The 14793-nt window shown below is 43.5% G+C and overlaps 1 protein-coding gene and 1 pseudogene across 1 annotated transcript; both read left to right on the top strand.

Annotated features, from left to right (window-relative positions):
- Positions 1-1762: 1762 nt before the first annotated feature.
- Positions 1763-2724, top strand: LOC129656504 (rho-related GTP-binding protein RhoG-like; annotated as a pseudogene).
- Positions 2725-4349: 1625 nt separating this feature from the next.
- Positions 4350-10066, top strand: NDUFS5 (NADH:ubiquinone oxidoreductase subunit S5). The gene is made up of 3 exons (XM_055586322.1): positions 4350-4493; positions 6250-6467; positions 9843-10066. The coding sequence occupies exons 2-3, from the start codon at positions 6252-6254 to the stop codon at positions 9921-9923; spliced, it is 297 nt and encodes a 98-aa protein (XP_055442297.1). The 5' UTR covers positions 4350-4493; positions 6250-6251; the 3' UTR covers positions 9924-10066.
- The last annotated feature ends 4727 nt before the right edge of the window (positions 10067-14793 follow it).

Here is a 14793-nt window from a genome sequence, read left to right as displayed (position 1 = left end):
CAAGGAGTAAGCATCTTTTAATTTCATGGCTGCAATCACCATCTGCAGTGATTTTGGAGCCCCAAAAAATAAAGTCTGACACTGTTTCCACTGTTTCCCCTTCTATTTCCCATGAAGTGATGGGACCAGATGCCATGATCTTCATTTTCTGAATGCTGAGCTTTAAGCCAACTTTTTCACTCTCCTCTTTTGCTTTCATCAAGAGGCTTTTTAGTTCCTCTTCACTTTCTGCCATAAGGGTGGTGTCATCTGCATATCTGAGGTTATTGATATTTCTTCCGGCAATCTTGATTCCAGCTTGTGCTTCTTCCAGCCCAGCGTTTCTCATGATGTACTCTGCATATAAGTTAAATAAGCAGGGTGACAATATACAGCCTTGATGTACTCCTTTTCCTATTTGGAACCAGTCTGTTGTTCCATGTCCAGTTCTAACTGTTGCTTCCTGACCTACATACAGGTTTCTCAAGAGGCAGGTCAGGTGGTCTGGTATTCCCATCTCTTGAAGAATTTTCCACAGTTTATTGTGATCCACACAGTCAAAGGCTTTGGCATAGTCAATAAAGCAGAAATAGATGTTTTTCTGGAACTTTCTTGCTTTTTCCATGATCCAGTGGATGTTGGCAATTTGATCTCTGGTTCCTCTGCCTTTTCTAAAACCAGCTTGAACATCTGGAAGTTCATGGTTCACGTATTGCTGAAGCCTGGCTTGGAGAATTTTGAGCATTACTTTACTAGCGTGTGAGCCAGCGTTTCACATTTAAGCAATAACAAAAGATTTCTGGCTTCTCGTGAAAAATTTGAAGAGTTGACAATTTGGAGCCCTGATTCTTGACAGCAAGAGTGGAGCTGAGGAGCTGCTGCCCCCTTTAGATGGGACATATGCTCTTCAGGTTTCATGTTCCCCACCATTCCTCTCCCTCAAACTGAGGCCAAGGATCAGTTCCCATTTATCATAATGCTTTTGTTTTCATTTCCTTACAGTGAGCAAGCTCTGGCCTTGGAGGCGTTTGAATTGCCATCTTTGTACTAATCTACCCCACCTGGTATCTGAGGAGTGATTCAATGAAATTAATATTTTAGAAAGATTAGTCAGTGCAAAACAGACTGAAGTGAGGAGCCAGGAAGCAGAAAGGAAAAAATAAATTTGAAAATCTGTTGAAGGAATATTTGAAGGCATTTGGCCAGTGATTAAATATTGGATGAAGCAGGAGGAAAAGGCAAAATACAGCTTCAGAGTTTACTACCTGAGTGGCTGGAAAGATGCTATCACCAGCATTAAATGGGAGAAGTGAGAGGGGTGGTGGTGATCACCACCTTGCCACCTCTAGTATTTTGTAGGCAAGGGCCATGAGTTGCCAATTCCATAATCCTCCAGTATTGTGCTGGACATGCATTAGGTGCCCAGGAAATTCTAGCCGAACTGAAACTTATCTAAGGTGGGGTACATATCTGATGAGGGGGGAAGAAAAGGAGAATTGGAATGCTGGAACAAAAGCAGTACATCGTGGGACCTCAGGCATTCTTCTCAGAGTGGATGAAACTAGGGCTTGGTTGATAGTTAATGCATTTTAGAGAAACCTATGCAAAAGTCCTGAAGCAGAGCAGGAATTTGGCATGCAGAAATGGAAGCGGGGGAGGGAGGAATCGGTATCCTTCCAAGGGAAAGAAGAAAAAAAGGGAGAGAGAGATTGGATTGCAGGATATTCCTGGAATACATGGAAGAGCAAGCTCTCGGTTGGGGCATTAGGCAGAGTTTTGGACAATGAGGCTGGGAAGGTTGGAGCACCGGACTTCTCTAAACAGTTTTGAGAGCTCATCGCTAAAAAGGAAAAGAAATCTGCAGAACAGAGCCACTGCTGCCACCCCATCTTCCTGCCTTGGGGAGGGCATCAGGTCACTGATCCAGGAGGGCTCAGAAAGGGAAGGAGGCATAGTCTCCACTGCAGTACCTGCACCCACCACGCAGAGCGTCAGGTGTGTGGTGGTGAGCAAAGGGGCTGTGGTCAAAACATGCTACACAAGCAACGCCCTCCCCAAGGATTACATCCCCAGTGTTCAACAACTATAGCACCCAGAGTGCAGTTGATGGGTGCCCAGTGAACCCGAACCTGTAGGAACAGCAGGCCAGGAGGAGTATGATCACCTCCGCACACTCTCCTGCCCTCAGACCAACATGTTTGTCATCTGCTTCTCCACTGTCATCCACCTTCCTATGAGAATATGCAGCACAAGTGGCATTCAGAGGTGTGCCACCATCGCCCCGAGGTGCCCATCCTCTTGGTGGGCACCAAGAAGGACCTGACACCCTAAAGGTGCCTGAAGGAGCTGGGCCAGGTGGTGGCCCAGCAGATCCAAGCTGTGCTTGGCCCTGCAGCAGGATGGCATCAAGGAAGTGTTTACTGAAGCTGTCCGGCAGTGCTCAACCCCATGCCGATCAAGCATGGGCAGTCCTGCATCCTCCTGTGACCTGGCACTCAGCTTGGAGGCTGCCCCTGACCCCCCACCGGTTGCGCCTTCGTGTCTTGGTGCCTCGTCTGCCCTCAGCTGTGCTTTAAGGACTAATTCTGGCACCCCCTTGCTTATGGGGTCCCCAAATGTCTTTTTCTCCTTAACGGGGACCCACAGGGAAAGGGGCTTTGGGCCCTGCCCCATTCTGCTTGGAAACACCAAGTATTCTTGAGAGCTCACCCAGGTCACAGTTGGACCCCCTCCTCCAAGAAGCGTCCCCATTTCCCCTACTCACCAGTTGACCTAGTTTTCCACACAGATATTGCTGCCTGTCCTGGTGCCTTCTCTCCTGAGGGCTCCGCAGACCCTAAGCTCTCCCTCACTGCTCTTCAAGTTGCTCCGCCCTCAAGATGCTCTCTCTTCCACAGGGAAGAAGCCACTGAATCCTAGTAAGATGAATGTGCCCTAACCTACCTCCATGTCCCTGGGCCTCATGCACTTGCTGACTGACTCGGTCCCACCTGCATTGGGCTCCTGGGGCCCCTCTACCCCCATCTGCATCAACAAAACCTTCTGTCTTCAGTGAAGGAAAAAAAAGAAGTTTTCAGCCCAACCCCCCAATAAATATTTATTTACAAGTTTTTTAATATGTACAACTAATATAGTATTATGCCCTTTATAAACATTAACATCAGAGAAGGCAATGGCACCCCACTCCAGTACTCTTGCCTGGAAAATCCCATGGGTGGAGGAGCCTAGTAGGCTGCAGTCCATGGGGTCGCTAAGAGTCAGACACAACTGAGCGACTTCACTTTCACTTTTCACTTTCATGCACTGGAGGAGGAAATGGCAACCCACTCCAGTGTTCTTGCCTGGAGAATCCCAGGGACGGGGGAGCCTGGTGGGCTGCCGTCTATGGGGTCTCACAGGGTCGGGCACGACTGAAGCGACTTAGCAGCAGCAGCAAACATTAACACACAAACAAGAAATTAAAAAACACAAAAATTAGAAATATTCTATTTTCTTTCCACTTCTCCAACGTATCATATCACATACACTTTATGGTACCCACTCCACCCCGCGCAGCCGCCCCAGCTCCAACCCCACCACCACTTTGGGGCTCTTGCTGTAATCAAGGGGAACCTCTGGAGGTTCGGAAACAGAGGGGCATGGTCTCTGACGACTCTCCAGAATCCGCAAACATTAAAAACTGAGACACAAAGAACTGCGATTGTCTTAAGAGTGCCTTCCACGTGCTAGGAAACGCCTCAGTGGTTTGGTGGTGGTTTACTCGCTAAATCCTGTCCGACTCTCGAGACTCTACGGGCTGTAACTAGCCAGGCTCCTCTGTCCATGTAATTCTCCAGGCAAGAATATTGGAGTGGGTTGCCATAGAGGATCTTCCTGACCCAGAGATCGAACCCTCTTCTCTTACATCTCCTGCATTGGCAGGCGGGTTCTTTACCACTAGGGCAACCTGGGAAACCCAGTGCTTTAATAGAACTCATTTAATCCCCCAAGCAACCCTATACACTGTATTATTATCTTTTAAGATATTTTTATCTTAGATGAAACAGAAACATAGCGAAGTTAAGAAATTTTGCTAGGTGACACAGATGTGGCGGAGCAAGAACTGGAACCCACCCTGGGTGTGTCCACACTCCATGAGCTTAACCGCCACTGGAAGGGGATGAAGAGGGTTTCCTTGGTCAAGTCCCTCACCAATCATAGCTGTGGTGAGAGTCCCAGGCACTGAAGGAGGAAGCAGCAGGAAATCACTAAACCCCGGGATGCCTCTCACGCGGTTGTCTGGGCAAGGTCCGCTCGTCCGCAGTCTCCGGAGGGCAACTCATACGGCCGCGCAGGCGCAGACAGATGGGCTTGGTCTCTATGGTTCCGGGGCGCGACGGCGGAAGGCAGGTCTGTTCCCGGCGTCGCGCTGCAAGAGTCGCGCAGCGGGCTTCCTTTACGGCAGGCCTCCTAGTCGCCTGAGGATCGTCTACGAGAGGCGGCCAGCGAGGAGAAAAGGACACAGCGGCCGGACGGTAGGGGCTGTGTGTGTCCGCTGGGCGATAGAGCCTAAAGCGCGTCCTTCCGAGAGCTCTTTAACAGATTTCCTCTTGGCTTGCTGGGTGGATGACCTTTCTCCCTGGCCATATTTTCTGCTTTCCCAGGCTCCTCGGTCCACACAGCTTGTCACTGAAGTCTATAGACCGCACCTCTCTCGGCTCTTTTTCCAGGTTGACTTAACTTTCTGACCGACTCATACTTGGCCTTCTGTTTCTTAACCTGAAGTCCACGTTCCTTTCCCAGCTTGCTGCGTGGCCATGCGGGATTCAGGCCCCGCCAACCTCTAAAGCTCGTTTCGTTCTTCCCGACGTGCACTCTGCGCTCCAGCCGCGTCTGGGTGCTCAGTGTACCCCAGACATAACCCAGCACACCGGCTGTAACTCGTGCAGTGTGTGCCCTGCTGGAATACTCTGTCACCGACCTGCACTTGATCCGTAGTTCTCCGGACAGAATAGGTGCTTCCTCCTTAGCTCCTGTGCTCGTGCGTTGATTCCCAATTCCCTCTGTGTGTCCTGTGCTAGTGCTTAGGTTGCAGCTGCTCCCCACCGCCCCCCCCCCCCCCCCAGTGACTGGAACATTATTACTCAGTAAATGACTGAAAGAATGGGTGGGAAACTTTAAAATTACACTCACCTGTAAGCCTGCCACTCATAAAAGTAACTGTTGACCTTTTTTTGTGCTTCCTTCCAGTCTTCTTTTGAAGCTTTTTTTTTTTTTAGCATTATTGTAAACCCCCCTTTTCTTCATTAAGCATTAAAATGTATATTTCATGTGTATTATCCGCCCCCCACCATTGTCTACCAAATAGGTACTGGATTTAATTATTCATTTCTGTTACTTCACTGGTGGCTCAAACGGTAAAGAACCTGCCTAAAACGCAGGAGACCCAGGTTCGATCCCTAGATTGGGAACATCCCCTGGAAGGTCATGGCAACCCACTCCGGTATTCTTGCCTGAAGAATTCCATAGACAGAGGAGCCCGGTGAGCTACAGTCCATGGGGTAGAAAAGAGTGGGGACATGACTGAGAAACAAACACTTGGACTTTCTCTATTGTTGCACTTTTAAGTTGTTTGAATTTCTCCCCCCCCCCTCCCCAACAATTATTGAGCTCCTACCTGACTGGTCCCTATCCTCAAGGTTGTTCAAAAGGGAGATCTGCATATGAATAGTACATTACAGGGGTGTGCAGGGTACTATGAAAGGTCTACGATGCTAACACAGGATGACATTCCTGCTTCAAGATGGCTTCTTAGAAGTGTCATCTAAGTTGATGTGGTTCGAAAAGTGTAAAGAAATGTTTTTATGCTTGTGCTTTTTTATTTCAGTTTTCTCTTCAGATCTGTCTCAAAGCATTGGGATTGCTGAGTCAAAATATTCAATACAGGGACTTCTTGAGTGGTCCAGTGGCTTAAACTCTACACTCCCAATAAAACACACTTTTCAACTTTTGATTAAAATGACCTTATCAATATAGAGGATTTTTAATGCATTGTTTTTTGGTTCAAGTTCCATTTTCCTCGAGTTTGAGTTTTGTGAAAGCACGAAAATTGCTTATCTACCATGAACTGGAAGAACTTGTGTAATGAAAAAGTTTGGGGAGAAGAAATTGGGAGACTAGTACAAAATATCTTTCTAGAGGGTTGTTTGTCATAATTATCTCATTTTTCTCAGAAATTTCTCTTTTGACTGCAATTTTATGGTATTCCTTTTTTTCCCCCTTCCACTTCAGCCATGCCTTTCTTTGATGTGCAGAAAAAGCTGGGTGTTGACCTAGATCGCTGGATGACAATCCAGAGTGCTGAGCAGCCTCACAAGATCCCATCCCGATGCCATGCTTTTGAGAAGGAATGGATAGAGTGTGCACATGGAATCGGCAGTATCCGAGCAGAGAAGGAGTGCAAAATAGAATTTGAGGATTTCAGAGAGTGTCTGCTTCGACAGAAAACGGTGAGGAAGTGATGAAGATGGGGATGGAATTACTTCCTTGTTTCTCCAGAGCTACTTTTAAATTAAAGTAGCTCTGGAGAAATTTTTAAATTTCTAAATTTCTAAATTTTTAAATTAAATTTTAAACTTTTAAATTAAAATTAACTGATCATTAGGCATTGGCTTGCCCCATGTGAATTGGCAAAACTTTTGTGTGAACTACCTTCTCTACTTAGGTATCATGTCAAGGAAGTTAACTGTGTTAACTTGTTCAGTGTTCTTCCTCATATTCTCACACATTGGGTTGGCCAAAAAGTTCATTAGGGTTTTCCTGTCAAACTTTTTGGCGAACCCAATATTTTCCTTAGCATTGTGCCCTGCTGCAGCCATCGAGTTGAAAATTGCATATGTAGATTTCCATTTTTGCGTAGGCTGTAAAGTAAAGAGTATCAACTAGTCTTGGGTGTTTGTCCTTGAAAATGTTTGGGCGAATATATTTCAAATTCATTGAACCCTCACTGGGGAAGAGATTAAAATCCTGCAGCTCTATTACACTGAACCTGATAAAACAACCTCTAGATTTCTATTCTGGGGAAGATGGAGGTGTTAATGAGATTGTTTTAGGTGATCCTGACCAAAAATACAGGGAAAAAGCGTTAATAGCATAGTGTTTCGGAGAAGGCAATGGCACCCCACTCCAGTACTCTTGCCTGGAAAATCCCATGGATGGAGGAGCCAGGGACAGGGGAGCCTGGTGGGCCGCCGTCTATGGGGTCGCACAGAGTCGGACATGACTGAAGCGACTTAACAGCAGCAGCAGCAGCAGCAGCAGCAGCATAGTGTTTACCTCCTCAAGAGTTGAATGAATTGCGTAACACATAGGGTCCTATTCTCCTTTAGAGAAGAAATCGTTAGCTGTGGGCTGTCATTTTGCCTATTTCTGTGCTCCACATATAACATAGAATTATTAAAAAAAAAAAAGAATTATTTTTATTACTGTCAACTCCTTGGGGTTCAGGAATACAATTTAGATTTTCAGTTAAATGCATCTCTAAAGTTATCTGTATCCATTTTAAAATAGCTTGTCTTTTATAATCTGCTATTGGCATTTTGGTGAAGTAAAGCCAAATTTGGAAGGAATAAAGGGTTGTCAGGTATTAATTTTGTTATGTTCTCTGGAAGAATATTGATCATCGAGTGATACTGTAGTAGACAAGGAGTGGGTGGTAGCTGGCCGCCAACCAGCTAGTTAGTTCGCAGCATGTCATAACTTCTCTTCTGCGGGCCCCACTTATTCCTTGCTCAGATTAACGCTTGATTTATTATGGAAAATTTACACCAAGAAGAGACAGTGTGATGAGGTGGAAAGAATATTAGATTAGGAGTTGGGAGAGCTGGATTTTGATGCTGGTTTTACCACCACTAGTTTTGTGACTTCAAGAAAGTCTTTCTCATCTAATCTTGGTTTCCTTATCTGGAAATATAGTTTTGCTCTAAGGTCAATTTCTGAAGAGAGATGTTACCATTTTAGAGGTCATCTAAGTGAAGATGTTAGTGAATCAAAGAATTAGAATCAAGCACTTTTCTAAGTTCTTAGAATGTAATAGTACATATATTTCTTGCAATAATCTCCTATGAGATGCTTTAGAATTATTTTCCCCACTGTATGATTAAAACATTGAAGCGAGGAAATACTAAATCCATTACCTAAGGTCACATAGCCCAGTAAGAGGTGGAAATAGCATTTGAACCTGGCAGTGCTGATTCTAGACCCTGTGCTTGTATTCAGAACACCAAGTCATGATTGGTTCTAGCTGGGAGAGAGATTTGACATACGGCTGTATGATACCTCAACCATAACTAGTTTTATGTTGGGAAATTCTTTACTAGAGAAATGTTAAGAATATAGTTTTTTAAATGGTTAATGTTTAGTATTGGGAATACCTAAAGTTTTTTTCTACTGAAGTTACATCCTCATTCTTTAAAGTTAATGGGATGTTTAACTGAATATACTGCCACTTCATGCCTTTGTGAAAACCTAGTCATTCACTCAAAAAGTATTTTTTAGATCACCTATTATGTCAGGAACTATTCCAGGTACTGGGAATATAGCAGTAAGCAAAACAGCAAAAAGTCCCTGCCCTAATGGAACTCATTGGTGGGGCAAGAGTTGGGGGTGGGATACAGAAAATCTACAAACAAGGTAAGAAAGAGCGTGTCAGGTGTTGGTATGTGCAGTGGACAAAATAAACAGAAGGATGGGAAGCACTGGTATGGTTGCTCTGTGCTTCAGTGGAGTGCTCCTGAAAGAGCTAGAGGATAGAAAACATCAGAGCAGAGACTTGGAGATAGTGAACCATGTGCACCTGAGGGAGGAGGAAGCAGCGAATGGAAGGGTCTCTGAGCTGGAGCAGAGAGAGCTGGAGGAAGGTATAAAGACATAAAGTCAGAGAGAAGGGTCTTATAATTTCCTTCTAGGGAAGGATTCAGCTTTTCCTCTCAGTAAGATGAAAGCCATTGGGTTTTGAGCCAAGGAATAGTGCATTCAGGATTGGTAAGTCTGTTTTCCATGTCACAGAATCCATTAATTGCGGCTCTCACACAGTCTTGGATAGCTTGACTTTCATCCGTAGGGAACGTCCTGCTGAGGGGAAAAGGCAGCACTCAAGGCCCTGCCTGTCTGAGCGACTACTGGTTGAGCTGAGCACATAGCAGGCCTTTCAGTGTGGCCCAGAGATCTCATTGGCCTGTTTCTGCTTCATTCATACCTAGTGAGCTGCTGCTGCTAAGTCACTTCAGTTGTGTCCAACTCTCTGCCACCCCACAGACGGCAGCCCACCAGGCTCCCCCGTCCCTGGGATTCTCCAGGCAAGAACACTGGAGTGGGTTGCCATTTCCTTCTCCAATGCATGAAAGTGAGAAGTGAAAGTGAAGTCGCTCAGTCGTGTCTGACTCTTAGTGACCCCATGGACTGCAGCCCACCAGGCTCCTCCGTCCATGGGATTTTCCAGGCAAGAGTGCTGGAGTGGGGTGCCATTGCCTTCTCACCTAGTGAGCAGTCACCAGCATATGCTGTGAGGTGATGTCAGCTTCTCATATTTTTAAAGATTTTAGTATGCACAAGTATACCTCTTAAAGCTGCTGTATCTCTATTATTTTTGTAAATGCTTATATTCCTCTATATAATAGGAACATTCTAGTTATCCATTTTCAAGGAGGTATTACTATACATACAGCAGAAATTGATTCTTTAAAGATGGGATTTATCTCAGAGGCCCTCCAGGATGAACAGCTTCCATAGTTTAAAAATGAAACCAGTTTTGTATTCAGCTTCTCCAGTGCTCACTTTCTGGTGCATATCTCCCTCCGAGTTTAAATATTTTCCTCCTTTGACAGATGAAACGTCTGAATGCCATCAAGAGACAGCGGGAAAAGCTAATCAAGGAAGGGAAGTACACACCTCCACCTCACCACTAGGGCCAGGAGGAACTTCGGCCCTGAGCGGAGCAGCTGCCAGTGGCTGGAGACTGATTCTCACGTTCTCTCTTCTCCGCTGGAAACTCTACGTACTAAAAACCCCTTTGTGAGAGTGTCTAAAAATAAAGGATTGCTCCATCCTATTTGTTCTATTTTCTTTTGGATCATACTTTTCAATAATGAGGTTGCAACCTATTTTTTAAGTTTGGTAAAATGCCTTTACCTTAAAAATTAGCATCAAGGGACTATCAGTGTTATATTAGTACTTCTGATTGAAATGCTTAGAAACATGTTTTTAAAAGAAAAAATTCACATGAAGAAGGGAAGGTATGATCCCTAGAAAATTAAATGTTGAGAATATAATGAAAACTTCAGATATCCCCAACTAGGGATCAAACCTGCATCCTCAGCAGCGAAAGCAGAGTCCTAACCACTGGACCAGGAAACCAAGAAATTTCTCATCTTAACCATTTTTCAGTGTAGAGTTCAGTGGTATTAAGTACATTCACATTGTTGTGCGACCATCCATCTCCAGAACTCTTTTCATCTTGGAAAACTGAAACTATACCCATGAAACAATAACTTCCTCTTCCCTCGTCCCCCTAGCACCTGGCAACCACTATTCTACTTTCTAGGTCTATGATGTTGACTACTCGAAGCACCTCATTATAGGTGGAATCATACAATATTTGTCTTTTTGTATCAGAATTATGTCACTTAACATACATAGCATATATCAGAATTTTTTGAGGCTGAAGAGTTTTCCATTGTGTGCATGTACCACATCTTGTTTATCCATTCATTTGTCAATAGACTGTTGGATTGCTTCCATGTTTTAGCTGTTGTGAATAATGCTGCTATCCATATGGTTATACAGATACCTCCTTGAGACCCTGCTTTCAATTACACTCCCGCCAATAGTGCAGAAGGGTTCTAATTTCTCCATGTCTTCACCAATATTTGATGTTTTCTGGAGTTTTTTGATAGCCACCAAATAGAAGTGAGGTATCTCCCTGTACTTTTTGTTTGCATTTCCATAATTATTAGTGATGTTGCATCTTTTCATGTGCTTACTGGCCATTTGTATGTCTTGACTATTATATGGATATATGTCTATTCAAGTCTTTTGTTCATTTTTAATTGAGGGTATTTTTGTTACTGAGTTTTAGGAGTTTATATATTTGGGATGCTGATTCAGATACGTAATTTGAAAATATTCTCTCCCATCCTGTAGATTGCCTTTTTACTCTGTTGATAGTATCTTTTGATGCACAAATGTAAAGTTCCTCCAGGGGATTTCCCTGGTGATCCAGTGGCTAAGCCGCCGAACTCCCAGTGCAGGGGACCGAGTTTGATCCCCAGTCAGGGAACTAGATCCCACATGCCACAGCTAAAGATCCTTTATGCCACAGTGAAGATCGAAGATCCCACTTGGTGACACTAAGGTCTGGCACAGCCAAATAAATATTAGAGGTTCTATGAATTTGAGGATGGGCTTTTCTATTTCTGCAGAAAAAATGAGATTTTGATAGAGATAGCATTAAATCTGTAAATTGCTTAGGGTAGTATTGATGTCTTAATAAGTCTTCTAGTCCCTGAACATGAGATTTGTTTCCACTTATTAATGTCTTTAATATTCTTTCAGATATGTTTTATAGTTTTCATGGTACAAGTCTTCCACCTCCTTGCTTAAGTTAATTCCTAAGTATTTTTTTAGATGCTGTTTAAAAATATTTTTATTTTAAACTGGAATATAGTTGATTTGCAATGTTATATTCGTTTCAGGTGTACATGAAGTGATTCAGTTATATTATTTTTCAGATTCTTTCCCATATATGTTATCACAGAGTATTGGGTAGAGCTCCCTGTGCTATACAGTAGGTTCTTGTTGATTATCTATTAGATGCTATTTTAAATGGAATTGTTTTTGTAATTTTCTTTTCAGATTGTTCATTGTTAGTCTTAGAGCATTTTAAGCCATAAATGTCAACTGAAGGCTTGAATATAACAAACTGAAGCAGTGAACAGTGCTCAGTTGTGTCCAGCTCTTCTCAACCCCGTGGACTATAGCCTCCCAGGCTCCTCTGTCCATGGAATTCTCCAGGCAAGAATACTGGAGTGGGTTGCTGTTTCCTTCCCCTAGGGCTCCAGCCCGAATCTGCATCTCCCGTACTGGCAGGCGGATTCTTTACCGCTGTGCAATTCTCAAAAGGGAAAGCACATTGTGTCCTAGTCTCAGAATTGGAAATAGGGGATTTGGCATTCAGGCAGGGTCCTGCTTATTCCTTGTGTTAGCCAAGCACGTTTTCTTAAACTAATCATTAATCCATCACAATGGAGAAGCAAACTGGAGGCCTTCCAGCAAGATCCTGTGCTGTGGCCCTGGGTTAGGTTGTTTTATTTTCTCTAAACACACAAACTTCTCTGTATTCTTAAAGTCCCAAATGGTTTTAAGTGCATACATATTTATGGGAAAGCAGAGGCCAATTGGAAAAATCCGAGAGGACAGCAGAATACTAATCAAGGCTTAATGTAGGTACATGCTCTTTCATTCAAAGATATCTTTTATTCCTGAGCTCTGGGTTGTGTCGACAGAATGAAGGGAAAGCAAATCCCACAAGATTATATTTACCTAAAGGTAAAAAATGTGTGATAGAGAACACTTAGTTGTATTTGTTGGGAAGAATTGCCTTGATGTCTTTACAGGATATCAGAAAGCTTCCTTTACATCAGGTATCCATAAACAGTTCTGGGACCAGCAACCCTGCTTCTTTGTCTTTGTATATTTAGCAAACTTTGTGCCTTAATCGGTTTTTTGAGAAAGTAGGACAGCAATGTTATGAGTCGGTGAAAGCAAGGAGCCAGCTCCAAGACCCCCGTTCTTGAAGCATTCTAATATGATCAAGCAGAGCTATCTTTTTGATCAACTAGGCTGGTAAGAATAGGACTGAGAAGGTTGGGGGACAGAATGGCTGTGAAGTTCTTTGCTTTGGATGATGAAACATGAAGTTACTTGCTGCCCTTGCCTCCTCCCTTCATCTGGCAAATGGGACTCATAACTTACTTGGTCTGTGCTTTTTAACCCTGACAGCCACAAAAGAAACCACTGAATATTTTGGCAACTGCATTTCAATTTTTCATTTAATTTTTTTGAATAGGTAATTTATGTGGCTTAAAATTCAAACTGGATATATAATGAAAAATCTTTCCCAAGCATCCTGTTTCCCTCCCTCGAGGCCACCAATGTTTTCAGTATTCTAGAGATTCTGTCTACACATAAACACACACGTTTTCTTTACCTTTTTGAAACAAATGATAGCAAATTGTTCACATAGTTTATGCATTTTGCTTTTTGTCCCTACTATATTCTCAGAAAAGGTCTATATTAGGCACATGGCCCAGTTGAAGCCAACGAATGACTCTTGCTTGGAATCCTAGAAAAGAGGAGTTATATTTCCTCTGGGTTTAATGCTGAGGAGATTTAGTTTTTATGCTGACAAACATAAGTAATGTAGTCGTGCACATTCTCGGGGTGATTACATTCTGGGACTCTGTCAGAGTTGACCGTAAAGATGAATCCCTTAAGAATCTGCCTGCTAATGCAGGGGACGCAGATTCAACCCCTGGTCCAGGAACTAAGATCCCACACTCCATGGGGCAGCTAAGCTTCTGTGTGCCCCAACTACTGAGCCCGCACTCTAGGGCCCACGAGCTGGAACTACTGAGCCCAAGTGCCCTAGAGCCAGTGCTCCACAACAAGAGAAGCCCCCACAGTGAGAAGCCCAGGCACTGCAAGTAGAAGGTAGCCCCCACTCGCTGCAACAAGAGAAGGCCCACTCACAGCAATGAAGACCCAGTGCAGCCATAAATGTATAAAAGATGAATCACAAACATACAGAAGTGCAACCAACACATTTACAGCTCAAATTCTAGCAAGATCAAAAAGCAGCACCTGGGAAGATTGGCATTTGGATTAATCACAGGTGAAATCAATCTAATTAAAGTGACGTCACTCCAAAAAAGAAAGTGACAACTCATCTCCAACCCTACTCTAGGAGGAATCTGAATGATCATTTCCTCTAATGGTTAGAGGAAAAGGTTTTATTTTTTGGGAAATAAACAAGTAGTATACTATATTAGGGGCTTCCCTGGTGACTCAGATGGTAAAGAATCTGCCTGAATTGCAAGAGACCCGGATTCAATCCCTTGGTCAGCAAGATGCCCTGGAGAAGGGAATGGCAACCCACTCCAGTATTCTTGCCTGGAGAATTCCCTGAACAGAGGAGCCTGGTAGGCTACAGTCCAATGGGCTTGCAAAGAGTCGGACATGACTGACTGACTAACACACACACACACACACACACACACACACTGCATCAGCTTTTGTCCTTTTATAAACAGTATCTGGAATACAATATGAAATCATGAGACATGCAGAGAAGCAAGAAAACTTGAAATTTATGAAAATTTAAGAAAATTTGAACTATAAGGAGAAAAAGTTAACCAAACTATTGTAAACATAATTATAAACAAATGAAAATTCTAGAACTTATACAATGTCTGAAATCAACTCATTGAATGGGCTTAATGGTAGATTGGATACTGTAAAAGAAAGAATCAGTTAATATGAAGACAGATCAATAAAAATGATCAAAATTAAAGTAGAGAAAAAAGACTGTAGGGAAAAAATACCAGTTATCTATGGAATAATATAAAACAGTCTATATATAATTGGGCTTCCCTGGTGGCTCAGCTGGTAAAGAATCCGCCTGCAATGCAGGAGACCTGGGTTCAATCCCTGGGTTGGGAAGATCCCATGGAGGAGGGAACAGCTACCCACTCCAGTATTCTGGCCTGGAGAATTCCACGG

The sequence above is a fragment of the Bubalus kerabau genome, chromosome 6 (genome assembly GCF_029407905.1).
Source record: "Bubalus kerabau isolate K-KA32 ecotype Philippines breed swamp buffalo chromosome 6, PCC_UOA_SB_1v2, whole genome shotgun sequence".
NCBI lineage: Eukaryota > Metazoa > Chordata > Mammalia > Artiodactyla > Bovidae > Bubalus > Bubalus kerabau.
This window is presented reverse-complemented; position numbering and strand designations above follow the sequence as displayed.

Bases quoted from the DNA above. Each gene is read 5' to 3' on its own strand.
- NDUFS5 (XM_055586322.1), top strand. From the start codon at position 6,252: ATGCCTTTCTTTGATGTGCAGAAAAAGCTGGGTGTTGACCTAGATCGC. The intron at 6,468-9,842 runs GTGAGGAAGTGA...CTCCTTTGACAG, and splicing joins GTCTGCTTCGACAGAAAACG to ATGAAACGTCTGAATGCCAT.